The 12,771-nt window shown below is 44.0% G+C and overlaps 1 protein-coding gene across 1 annotated transcript in view; it reads right to left on the bottom strand.

Annotated features, from left to right (window-relative positions):
* Window positions 1-4,908: 4,908 nt before the first annotated feature.
* Window positions 4,909-12,771, bottom strand: part of LOC117879662 (suppressor of cytokine signaling 1-like) — a 29,566-nt gene continuing 21,703 nt past the window's right edge. Inside the window, exon 3 of the mRNA XM_034774938.1 lies at window positions 4,909-11,385. Coding sequence (XP_034630829.1) covers window positions 10,807-11,319 — 513 coding nt within the window. The 5' untranslated portion in view covers window positions 11,320-11,385 and the 3' untranslated portion in view covers window positions 4,909-10,806. The remainder of the gene's footprint in view (window positions 11,386-12,771) is intronic.

Raw genomic sequence — 12,771 nt, 5'->3', positions numbered from 1 at the left:
ATATTTACAAAGGTACACTCACCAGGGGTCCCTTGTGTGCCCTCAGGGTCTGGGAGCATGCCTTGGATGAGTTCGGGGGTTACTGGTTCCAGGTCCAGGGTGATAAACATATCCTGGCTGTTGGGTTTCTCCGCTTCCTTGCTGTGAGCTCTCTTCATTGTCTTCATCATCATCTTCCTCATACCCTGAACCCGCTTCCCTGTTGCGTGTCTCTCCATTGACAGAGTCAAAGCACATGGTTGGGGTAGTGGTGGCTGCACCCCCTAGCATTGCATGCAGCTCCGCGTAGAAGCGGCATGTTTCCGGCTCTGCCCCGGACCTTCCGTTTGCCTCTCTGGCTTTGTGGTAGGCTTGCCGTAGCTCCTTAATTTTCACGCGGCACTGCTGTGCGTCCCTGTTATGGCCTCTGTCCTTCATGGCCTTTGAGACCTTTTCTAATATTTTGCCATTTCGTTTACTGCTACGGAGTTCAGCTAGCACTGATTCATCTCCCTATATGGCGAGCAGATCCCATACCTCCCGTTCGGTCCATGCTGGAGCTCTTTTGCGATCCTGGGACTCCATCACGGTTACCTGTGCTGATGAGCTCTGCGTGGTCATCTGTGCTCTCCACGCTGGGCAAACAGGAAATGAAATTCAAATGTTTGCGGGTCTTTTCCTGTCTACCTGGTCAGTGCATCTGAGTTGAGAGTGCTGTCCAGAGGGGTCACAATGAAGCACTGTGAGATAGCTCCCGGAGGCCAATAACATCGAATTCTGTCCACACTACTCCAAATCTGACCCGCAAAGGCCGATTTTAGCGCTAATCCCCTAGTTGGAGGTGGAGTAAAGAAACAGGTTTAAAGGGCCCTTTAAGTCGAAAAAAAGGGCTTCGTCATGTGGACGTGTCCAGGCTTAATTCAATTTAACGCTGCTAAAGTTGACCTAAACTCGTAGTGTAGACCAGGCCTAAGCCTGTCTCTCTGCCGTCTCCTCATGGATGTCTAGCCATCAGCTCAACCTCAACATGGCTAAAAAAAAGCCCCATAAGCACCTTCCGCCCCAGCCACTACCTCCTTGCTCAATCACTGTGGACAATACCATCATCCTGCCTGTCAGTAGGGTTGCAACCCTCCAGGATTGCCCAGGAGTCTCCAGGAATTAAAGATTAATCTTTAATTGAAGGTTTTGTCATCTGATGAAAGCTCCAGGAATACCTCCAACCAAAATTGGCAACTCTACCTTTCACTCAGGCCCATAACTTGGGCATCATTGACTCAGAGCTCTCTCTGGGCCCTCACAGCTGGGCTATGTGTCTAAATCAGTATTTCTCAAATGTGGCCACATGCAGTCACCAGGGGCTTTTCTTGCAGCCATGACAGCCTCCTGGGCTGTGATTAGAAGGGGTGGGGAGGGCAAAGTAGTGCCTCCTCCTCCTCCCTGGTGCTCCTGGATGCACTGCCTTGGTGTTGGTTGCTGGGGCCACCCTCTGGAGTCACCTGGGGCACAACGCTGTAGGAGCAGGCGGCCGGTGAGTTCCCCATCTTCCCAGGGGTGGTAGGGCTCAGGCTTTGGGCTTCAGCTCAGGGGTGTCAGGGCAGCAGGCTTTGGCTGCAGGGCTTCGGCCTCCAGCCCTGGGCATTGGCTGCCTGGCGGCAGGCCCCAGAATCCAGCCCATTGGCTTCGGGCTTCATCCTCTGGCCCTGTCCTCCAGCTGTGGGACTTTGGGCTCTGAGTGCCCATTTCAGGAAGCAGGAGACAAGGGCTGGGAATGGAAGCCAGGTTTTCCAGAAGGCAGTGCCAAGCACTAACCACTAGGCAAGCAGATCAGGCTAGCAAAGGGGATTTTGGCTTTTAGTATCTTCTGGTGTCTAGGAGTAAAAAAGTATCAGAATACAGTGAACAAATATGTCTGAGCTTATCCAATCAAATTAGTCTCTTGAATTTTAAATGGCTGCTATTGTTAGATATAAAATCCAATAGTCTTTGAAATAGCAAATAAGTGTTGTAGTGAGTGAGACAGAGCGCTTTTTCACACAGAGAAATAGCCTCACCAAGAATGGGTGCATGGAAGGATTGTTGTTCCTTACCAGGATTCAAACCCCTGCCACAATATTTTTATGCATACCAGACTCAATAAAACTTTGGTAAGACTTCACTTTCATTAACCGTTCTCCCCCAGCCTCACAGCCCCCTATTCAGATCCTCCTCCCATCTCATCTCATCCTTCTACAGCCCCATGAGAACCCTCCTGTCAGCTCATAGCTCTCTGGGGACATCCCTCCTCACCTCCGTCAGTACGTCCTTCATTATCTCTGCCCAGCTGTGGTTTAAATTGTTTAAATCTTTTCTAGGTACAGATAACGATCACAATTACCCAGAATACAAAAACACAGTCAGCTCAAAGTGTGGTTAGGCTCTGCCCTACTTTCATTGACTTAAGATGAAAATGCTCTGTTTGAGGGGTGGGGGAGGGGGGAGAGACAGAGAAGAAACCCACTTCGAGAAATACAGCTGCATTTGTTCAAACCACATAGCCCTTTCCTGCTGTCCTGCTTTGGACCTTATGTGAATAGAACAAAATGCTTTTCAGATGTGAAACCTGAGACAGAGGCTCAGATTCAGCATAGCACTTAAGCACATACTTAAGTGCTTTTCTGAACAAGGATAGACTTAAGTACTTTTCTGCATCAGGGTCAGAGAGAGTCCCAGATCCTAGAAGGTATTTAAGCACCTAACTTCCAAGGCCAGAATGATTATAGAACATAGCAGGTGCTGCAGATAAGGACTGAGATGCATTGGCAGAGTACCTCCCACAGTGCTTAATATATTAACCCATGTACCCAGTGATGTCTTTCATCATATTAAGTTAGTCAGTGATCATGTCCAGAGAAATGGGATAGGAAAGAGCCCTGGACTTTCCTTGCTGTGACAAAACCCCTCTATGGGAAGCCCGCCTTTAGTTATAGAGGTAGCACGTAGCCGTGTTTGTCCTAAAAACATCAAAGTAATTGTACATCTACACTGCAATGGCTGCATCCTTATAGCATGACACAGCAACAATTTGCAGTGATCAAAAAATCATTATAACTGAAATAAATGTGGGAGACCCTTTTACTTCCCTGAATGGAATAGGCTCACACAGATTAGAACGGATCTGCATGTTTCAGCAGCAAGGATGCTACCCAGATATATATGACCCTAGACTTGAACGTGCAGTTGCTAAACTCCTCAATATTGTATTTTTTTCCAGGACTTTCACCTCTGGAAACTGTAAGGGACAGCTGAGATTTCACATCTCTGGGTCTATGACCTTGCCTAAGATAGGAAATCTTTGCTGAATTCTCTCACCTTTTCAACCCCACCAGTGGTAGCAATGTGGGGGGAATACTAGCATACACAAGATAACAGCCACTTGCACTTAAAGCACAGTGTTGTGTGGCTCTCCTGTGAGCAGGGTTAGACAACCCAGTAGTAAAACAGCAGCAGCATTGTATTTACACTAGTGCTCCCACTGGTAGAGTTGGTAGCAACAATAGTAAATTTCAGGGGAAAAGGTCTATTGTAGTGAAGACCAAGGAGAGACTAAGAGACTAGAGTGTGAAATATGATGCACTCATGGATTATATTTATTAACAACATTGACCTAGCTCATACAGCCTAGGAAGTGTGAATGACAGAATACCCAGAAAACACATTAGAAAATTCTGGTAAGAAGTTTTTCATGCTACTGGGAAAATGTTACAAAGAAAGAGAAGAAACAGTAATAATAATGCACTGCAGTTATACTTAGTGCATCTATAGCACCTCGCCTCAGGATTTTAAAGCACATTACTGCTATTATTAGCTTTGGCCCTAATGGATAACATATGAATTATTTGTCTGTGTGGCTTATTTTTAAATAAGGTAACTATATCAACATAAAAGTCAGAGACTGCATTAATTTTTGGCATATTCCTGCAAGGTTCAGTGGTGGTGGGAAAACATCTGGGCTTCCTTACTTCCCCATCTCCAGTTCATCCCTTCCTCATGCATGATCCCAAGCCTGCAGAGAGCTCCTCACAAGGTGTGGGGACAAGAGGGATGGTGCCCCCCCACGCCTCCCAGCACACAGATCTATTATTTATTTTTGCTTGGGAGTCCAAGAATCCGGACACTTACAATATGACTGGATTTATGTACAGATCTAAGCAGAGATGGGACATATCCCTAGGACTAAGCTGTAGTATGGTTCACAGTCTGCTGTCAAAACAGCTACCACCTTTCTAGGTGGATACAGTCTTTGATCTAAATGTAGAAGTAAAAAGTGAACCATCTTGTCCATTTAGAAATAATTTTGTGCATCATCAAATTTGTTGGGAAGCCTTCTGCCTTGAGGATCTGCAGCTGAAGGAACTTTAAAGAGATTGACTTGTACAGACAGGTTCATATGCTGCACTTACTGTAAAGAAGTAACCAGCATAGCTGCATAGAAAGTAAAAGCAGAAAATGAAGTTAATTCAAGAACACCTTAGCCCTATCCCCAACTGGTAGATAAGCTCTAGCAGACGAATTCAGCACTAATCATTTCAGAGGTATGAAACAGGACTCAAAGAAAGAGATGAGGGATCTGGTGTGGGTGGATTTACACAATATATGATGACAGAGAGAAGGAATGCATAAAGCTCTTTGGGATCCTTCTGGATGAAACAGGAACATTTTAGTTATATTTCTCATCTGAGAGTGTTATGTTGGCTTGTTCCTGCTATGGGCCCCAATTCAGCAAAATACTGAAATACATGGGGAGTTTTATTAAAGTCAATGGCGTCACTGATTTGAGTGGAACCCCTTGTATGCTTATGTACCTTACTGAATCAGGGCCATAATGAGATGGATTCAATTCTAACTTATTCTTGTGAATTTTAAGAGACAAATGCAAACACTAAGTGGTTTTTTTATGAAAGGATTTTTATTAATTTTAAAAATATACAAAATATAGTTTATACAAACTGAACTGTTTTCAGCCCAGAGTTCATAACATCACATTCATTAGCTTACATCATAGGAAAGTGTCCTTTCAGATTTAATCCATACAAGAGATAGAGAGAGTGGTCTTATCTTTTAAGTGAATTGGTGCAGGAATCTTCTCTATGCCCAACCAGGTATAGCTCAACCAGTAGCTGTTCTAGCCCCTCCCCCATCCCGCACACTGTACCCCCGCACCACCATGCCTCAGCATTGCTGTTAAGGGCCACCTCTAGGGAAGCTAAGTTTCAGTGTCTCATTCAATTGTTGGCCTTTCTACTGGACTATCAGGAGTGGGGTCGTTAACTGCCATCTGTGATTGTGAGTTGCCTGATGTGTACATAGGCTGGGGAAAAAATTCTGTTCACTTGGACACAGGCAGATAAAATTTCAAAAGCTGGTTGCCTGGCTAGAAAATGGGGTTGTCCAGTTTCCAAGGTGTGGACTTGTTCTCTTGAGTAAGTTATGCTGAAATACTGGTCCTGCTGTGATTGGCTAAAGGCTTTTCTCTGTATTGCACTTGTTCTGTTTTGGAATATTATGCCCAGGTTTCCCACTTCTATTCTCTAGTTTTTAGAGCCTACATTTTCCTTGGGAAAGACACATCCCAATGGACTTTGGAGCCTAAGTCACTTGGGCATTTCTGAAAATGTTACCATGTCCATGTTTTGCTCCTGGTCCTCTCCCACCCTTAAAGCCAGAAGAGAATAGCCTGAGGGGATTGGAAAGCATCTACATGAGACCTATTCATGTATAAATCCATCAATTCCACAAGTGCAATTTGTTATTCATAACAGTGCGAGTGTGGTCTTGTTTTGATTAAATGTATGATGGAAAACCCACTTTCTACCACCACTGTCTTATTGTGAAGTGGGCCTGATCCAAAGATAATTGAAATCAGTGATAGTCCTTCCATTGATTTCAGTGAGATCTGGATCAAGCCAAAATCTAAAGTATTGCCACCAAGAACAATATCCTGAAAGGCAGGCGGTTAAAAGCTTTGTTAAAACATGCATGTGCTGTCATTTATTCTGGATCTGATGCATTAGTGCATTTTGAGAGCAAACCACTAACAAGGCATTTTCCTTCTCCTCCACACTTTTGTAAAGCCGTCCAGCTTTACTGTGGCTGACATTAATTAGGCCCATTCTTCTCCCCTCTGACTGGCACAGATCAAAGCTACTGCTCCTGAAGTTACTCAGCCTGCCACCAGCCTCCCTTGTTGTCCTGGTCTAACATATAGGAAACTTGACTCTGTCCCAGGCAATATGATTTTTCCCCAGCCTATGTCCATGCTTGTCTACTAGGAACTAGACCGAAACCCCCACATCTCAGTTCAGAACACCAGATGGTAACAACTATTGGTCACTACGGACCTGGAGCTGGAATCAAATCAGTGACAGAGGTAAAGGGCTAGGAGTCACATCTGCAGTTCTTTTGTGCCATCCAGTTCCTTCCCGTCTGAACAAATTCAAGGGAAGTCACATTTGGAACTAAACTACTTAGCTTGAATCAAAATCAGATTTTTCTGACAATAGTGCTACTAGGTGTAGTGGCCCAAAAGCTCAGACAACTCTCCAGAAAGGAATTGTGAGTCAGAATGGCTCTCTTATCTCCCTTTTTTGTCTTTCTTTAGGACACGTATTCTCTCCTTTCCACATCCTCCCTAATCTGTCCCCTCTTCCTGTAAGGCAATTACATGATACAACCAGAAGATTCCATCAGTCTACATATACAAATATACAACACTAATGGGGTTATACATCCAAGGAATTGGTATATCTGGTGTAAACTAAACTAAACTGAAGAAGTCAGTACAGTTTAGTACCTGAGTTTATCCTGGTAAATTATCAATTCTAGCAAATTACAAGGCAATACTGATGCAAACATACAGTTTTGGTAACATCATCAGAGGTCAAATCTGAGACATTATTGCATGTATAGGGAAAATTATATTTGGAATTCTGATAAAGTAGGGGGGCCATTCAGGAATCCAAACATTCATCATGCCCTAATGCTATGCAATATATGAGATGTGGGGGTTTGTGCACACTCCATGTTTCTAGGTGGAGTTTGATCTGGTGAGGCAGGTTCATAATGAACACAGACCCTTTTCTCAGAGGTAGTGATAACATAAAAGCCATTGGCTGGGGGCTCCCTGCTGCACATGTGCACACTGAGAAGCAACTAACAAATTTCAGCCAAGGACTCTGGGAAAAATACAACATGACTGGTTAAGACACAAGAGCATTATGAAGAGAGCTGGTGAGAGTCAGGTTAGTAATCCCATCTGTTAGGAACTTTCAGTTTCTTATGCTGCACTTGTTGCTTGTTGGGATTAAAACTCGAGCACTTTAAGGCTTGATATACAGAACCTCTTATGAGTCCAATCAACTTTTAACTTTTACCATTAGCAAGAATACATTAAAAATCCATATGTGCGCTTGTATAATTTCCTCAGCAAACCGAGGTGTGCCAGTCAGAGACCTGAACCAACCTCGTTTTCCTATTCCCTGAACAGGGTTTTGAGGGCAGTAGATAACGAGAATACTATAAAGAAATTACAGACCTGCAGACATCCAAAGAGGCACTAGGGTACATGTCAGGAGATGTTTTCTCCTTCTTGAGGTGGGGATGGACAAATCTACATTCAAGGTGTCTTACAGAAATATCTCCCACTGAGTGTCAGCAGCAAAATCCTTCTTAACAGAACATATTTTACAGAGAGAGAGACACACATTTAAACACTCCCACAAGCAAACAATTATGGTTTTACTTACTTAGTCCATATTTTTCCAGAAGTTTTAAAAAGTTTTTCCATAGTCCTGGGCAGGTGGGGGGAGGGAAAGCACCATCTCCAAAACCCTTTACATCCAAATTGCCACAATACTTTTCCACACCATAATTCTCCCAAAATTGGTTTCTTTGTCCCACCCTGTTTTCTGAGAGACCTTTGTCTTTGTATTAATTGGGACAAACATGCATATCATCCTTGTTTTAGAAATTAATAAAACAATACTTAGCACTTATATATTAGTTGTCAATCATAGAGTTCAAACCAATTTCCTATGGGGTGCGCACTAATTAAGCTATTTATAATAGAGGGTGTTAAGCATGTGCTGTGTGGTTTACGTATAAAGCACGAACATTAAAACTAACTAAAAGATCCCCCTATTAGGAGCTAGAGTATTTTATTTATCCTTTAATGTAATTTTCAAATAGAGTAATCGTGACCATTAACAATGGAATGATTCAAGAGCTGTTAGCTACACAACCCAAGGTGCTTATTTTTAGGCCAAATAATTAGATAAGAACAGTTCAAAGCTGGGTCAAAGCAATGGAATGAGATGACTCTTCCCTCTGTGTTACACAACCATGGTAAAACAGAGCCATTCCTGAGGACAGCTGTGAACTTGGAAGAAATAAGTCAGTTCCTTTTGCTAGTGCATGGAGTAAATAGAGGAAGGTAGCGAGCATACTTCAGGTGTTGCATTTGCAGTGGGGCAAAGGAGGGGGAGTGAAAGGCCACGTAGGTAGAGAGGACTATGTCCCACCTGTCTTCCAGAGATGGGATGAGTAAGGGAATGCACAGCACAGGGCAGAGCAGGCAGGTGGCATTCATGGTTGAGGAAGGAGCTCAGAGGCAGTGGTTCTGCAGCAATGCACAGAAATAAAGAGTGTCTGAGGCTTCGCCTACAGGCTGGGGACACTGATGAAGTTCAAAATAGCATAAGTATCAGAGGAGTAGCAGTGTTAGTCTGGATCTGTAAAAAGCAGCAGAGAGTCCTGTGGCACCTTGCTGTCACTGACTGCCTCCTGTTGACCCACCTGCCTCTCCATCTACTTTGCCGTCAGTCCCACCTAGGCGGTATGACGGAGAACTTTGGTTGTGCTGTTGAGGAGCTTGTCATGCCAATTTCATTGAGTAAGTTTCTTTAAAAAAAATCCTTGTAGGGCCTGAGGCAAGGCCTATTTCTTCTTTTCACTTCGAAGTGGGCAGCAGCCCAGGACTTTCGCCATTTAGAGCTAGTGCCAGAAAAAAAAAATGGCGAGCTATTAATCAGAGGAACACCTTGCCTCTCTGCTGCCTGAGACACTAAAAAGAAAAGAGATGTGCCTCAAAAGGTACCAAGAACATACAGTCTACTTGTCTGCACAGACTTGGTTATTTAACTTTGTATCTGTGCTAATGAGGCAATTTAAGTTGGTTTCTCTTTTAAAAGGAAACTGTTCCGATACAAGTTATGGACCAAATTTTCAAACATTTGCTCTGAAGTTACACACTCACAGTGCCATCTGGGCACAGAAGCATCTGTTTTCATAGGTACATTTTTAGGGACACTGCTTAAATGCTGATGTCACTCAGATGAACCCAATCTTTATAGGACCTTGTTTTCATAATTCTGTCTAATCCCCATGTCCATTCCCACCCTCACCAGCTGTGACATCTATAATGTGTATTCTTTGCATCAGGGCCTTGTATAACTAGCTGTTCTTTGAGGCACCTAGCATACTATTCAATGCCATACAAATACAATATTTAAAATCTAGACCTTATATATTGAGACAGTGTCCTCCTTGTGGTACCTATATTTTTAGATTAATACACTAAAAAAAAAAAAAAGAGAGAGAAGTGAAATTTACTGTTCCTAACTAATCCTTTTTTCGTTTTTCACTTCACTCAGCATGGCCAGTGAACCTTTGATTTTCATGTACTGGCCCAAAGCTAGTTTGTTTGGTTTTCCAGCACTGCAGGAGAATTATTACTTTTTTTGCAAGCTCCTTTCAAAGACATTTTGAAAACATTTTTATTAGTAGTAACTTTTATAATGCACTTCTCCGTCCCTTTTAGACAAAAACCTAACTTTTTAGAGTGTTCCTTTAGTGATGGTCTGCAGGGGGCAGCAGCATACTGCCAGATGACCATACATGCTGGTGCTTTAGACACATCCGCTGATACAATCAATAGCAGAATGGACTCTCCAAACCAAGACTTGGTTGGCTGAAATATAATATTATCCCACTACAGTAAAGCCCAGCTGCCCATAAAAAATGAAGCTATGCAGTCCAGCTTCCAATACAAGCAATGCAGAAGCTGGTGGAACTGTATTATTACACATGCCTGCAACTGTTTCCTACAGTGCAAATATTAGACAGTCATTTCTTGTATTTCTGAAGTGGCATGTTATGTATTTCCATGCTGCAGGGAAGTGAAGGCTGCTGGTTGTGAAATCTTTCTCTCTCTCAACACACACACACACACACACACGCATTGCTTTGGTATCAGAGATCAGTGTACAATTCCTGATAACAGCTTGTCAAACTCTTGGAAATTCAACTGGACCTTTCCACGAGGAGAGATTTTTCAGCAAGAAATAGCTTAGGCACTTTGGAATACAGGGAGAACAGGGGTGTGCTGGCAGGACAGGCAATGCCCATGTTTCTGAAGCTTATGCATCACAACTGGAATAAAAAGTGCTGGATTGGGACAGTTCTACTCTGCCACAGGGAGAAGCTACACACCTTTACCTCAGGAGGATATGCTCCCGTAGTCAGCAGGTTTAAGCTATTCCCCACCCCTACCCCAAGGAAAAGTACAATCCAACGGCAGTGGCACATTCAGTTAGCGTGTCACACTCGCTCAGTTTTGTCTGCCACATGTATGCAGCTGTCTCCCTCTCTGTATAGGCAGTGGATTCCAGGTGATATTATGCCTTGTTCCTTTCCACACTGAAAAGTAACTGCCCCTCCCATGTATCTCTTCCAATCTCTAACCTTCCTCCCTTGTCCCATTGTAAGCTCCCAGGCTTTGATGCAAAGTTCCTACAACTTGGGCACAACCCTGCGGTTCCTGCAGAGGGGTTCAGAGAACACCAGGGGGGTTCCCCCCATTTCATCACAGTGGATGGGGTTGGCCTGGGTTCCTGCTACCACCATCTCCAGCAGCCTAACTACACAGTCCGAGAACCAGTCCTTCAGCCAGAAGTAGCCCTCCCGGAAGGAGATCCGGAGGCTGACTGGGCCTGCTGGCATCCGAACACTCACACTGAAGAGGCAGTTCCCCTGAGAGCTGTCCCGCACCAGATAGGTCCCCACCGGCTCCTGCTGTAGCTTGGCGTGTGCTTCACTCACAGATAAGGGACCCCAGTAGAAGCCACTGGCCTGCAGGATATTGAGCGATCGCTCCACTACCTCCCACTCACAGCTGCGGAAGGCCCGGTAATGAGTGGGTAAACTGGATGGAGCAGGAGTGTGGGGAGTTCTCCGATGCTGCCTTTGTGGAGGAGAAAGGTTCTTGTGTGCGTTCAGTAGATCATCCGGCCTCCCTCTGATCATCTCTCAAAGGGCCCATGGATCCCAGAAAGATGTGATCTTTAATACACTTTCTTCTTCGCATCCAGCCTGGGGAAGAGAATGAAAGTGAGGCAGGCAGATAGGAGTTTTAGTGTCTTTCTAATTGGATAAACGAAGTTTCACACAAAGAAAGCTGGGAAGCAAGAACACTACCGGGAGGAAAATGTACACAGAATTTATACAGCTGCACAAATCAGTGATAAAAAAATTGTTTAGTAACTCATATTCTCTCCACCCTGGCTCTCACCTCAGCCAATGCAGGATTATTCCTTATAACAGTCTGCTTACTCTAGCCTTAAATGACTCCAGCAAAGGAGCTTTCACCACATCCTTCAGCAGACTACCTTAATCTAATAAAGCACAGTGCTGGGAATTTCCCAACACATTCCCACAAGTTAGAGAATAATCATAGGCCTGAAGATGGGATCTTTTCTTGCCAGGAAATCATCTTGTTCATTATCATTCAATGGCTGATCAAAGGATTTCTCATATCTGCCTCCACTCTCTTCTTCGAGGACAAATATGGGTATGAAGAAACAGGAGCTGGGAAGGACTGATTCCCACCAATATCCACAAGCCCCTGTAATCAGTGATTCAATTATAGAATTGCTCTCCTCAATGCGACAGAAGAAGGTGAAGCTCTCTGCCCCAGTCCCCAACAATATCTCCCATATCTGATGATCTGTTTAACACTGAGCATGTGGGTCAGAATCACCATGAGTTAGATTTTAATCCTATTTATACAGCTAGGTACTGCTGAAGACCAAGTAGTGATCCTCTCCCTAACCTCAGCCCCTTACCACGGAGAGTCTCCTGTATCATAGCCTCCTGGATGTTTCTCCCCTGTGCTCCATGAATCCTGTTGAATAATTCCAGACCATATGCTTCTTCCCTAACAAGTTATATCCTGACAATCTATTGCTAATTGTCTGCTTGTTACGCCTTCTGCCTCTGTTCACATGCTGGAATAAGAATACTCCTCTTTCTCACTGTCATGGTCTCTTTCTCTGTTTCTGTGTTCCTACCAGGTTCCCTATATTTAGCAGTGTTGATTCCTGCACCCGGACCCGCTGCTGCAGACATCAATCCAAAGTTATTATAATTATATATTTTTTAATATTATATATACACTGTGTGTGTATATGTGAGTGTGTATATATATACACATACATACACATATATAAACATAAAAACCACAGCCCGAGCCAGAGACTTCTTCTGTATGAGAAGTCTGAGCTGTTACATACCACTTCCCCAGGCGTACGAGTCAGTAACTCACCGCCAAAACCTTGCCCTCAATCCTCTGACGTGCTCCATTAACCCAGTCACTCTCCCTTTTTCTGACAGAAAATGAGGGGGAGAAGGCAAGCATGCGAGCAGACTGAACTGCCCCCAAGCAGGCTATAGACTGGGGAAGAGACATGCTTCAGTTTC

Source organism: Trachemys scripta, chromosome 1, assembly GCF_013100865.1.
Source record: "Trachemys scripta elegans isolate TJP31775 chromosome 1, CAS_Tse_1.0, whole genome shotgun sequence".
Taxonomy (NCBI): domain Eukaryota; kingdom Metazoa; phylum Chordata; order Testudines; family Emydidae; genus Trachemys; species Trachemys scripta.
This window is presented reverse-complemented; position numbering and strand designations above follow the sequence as displayed.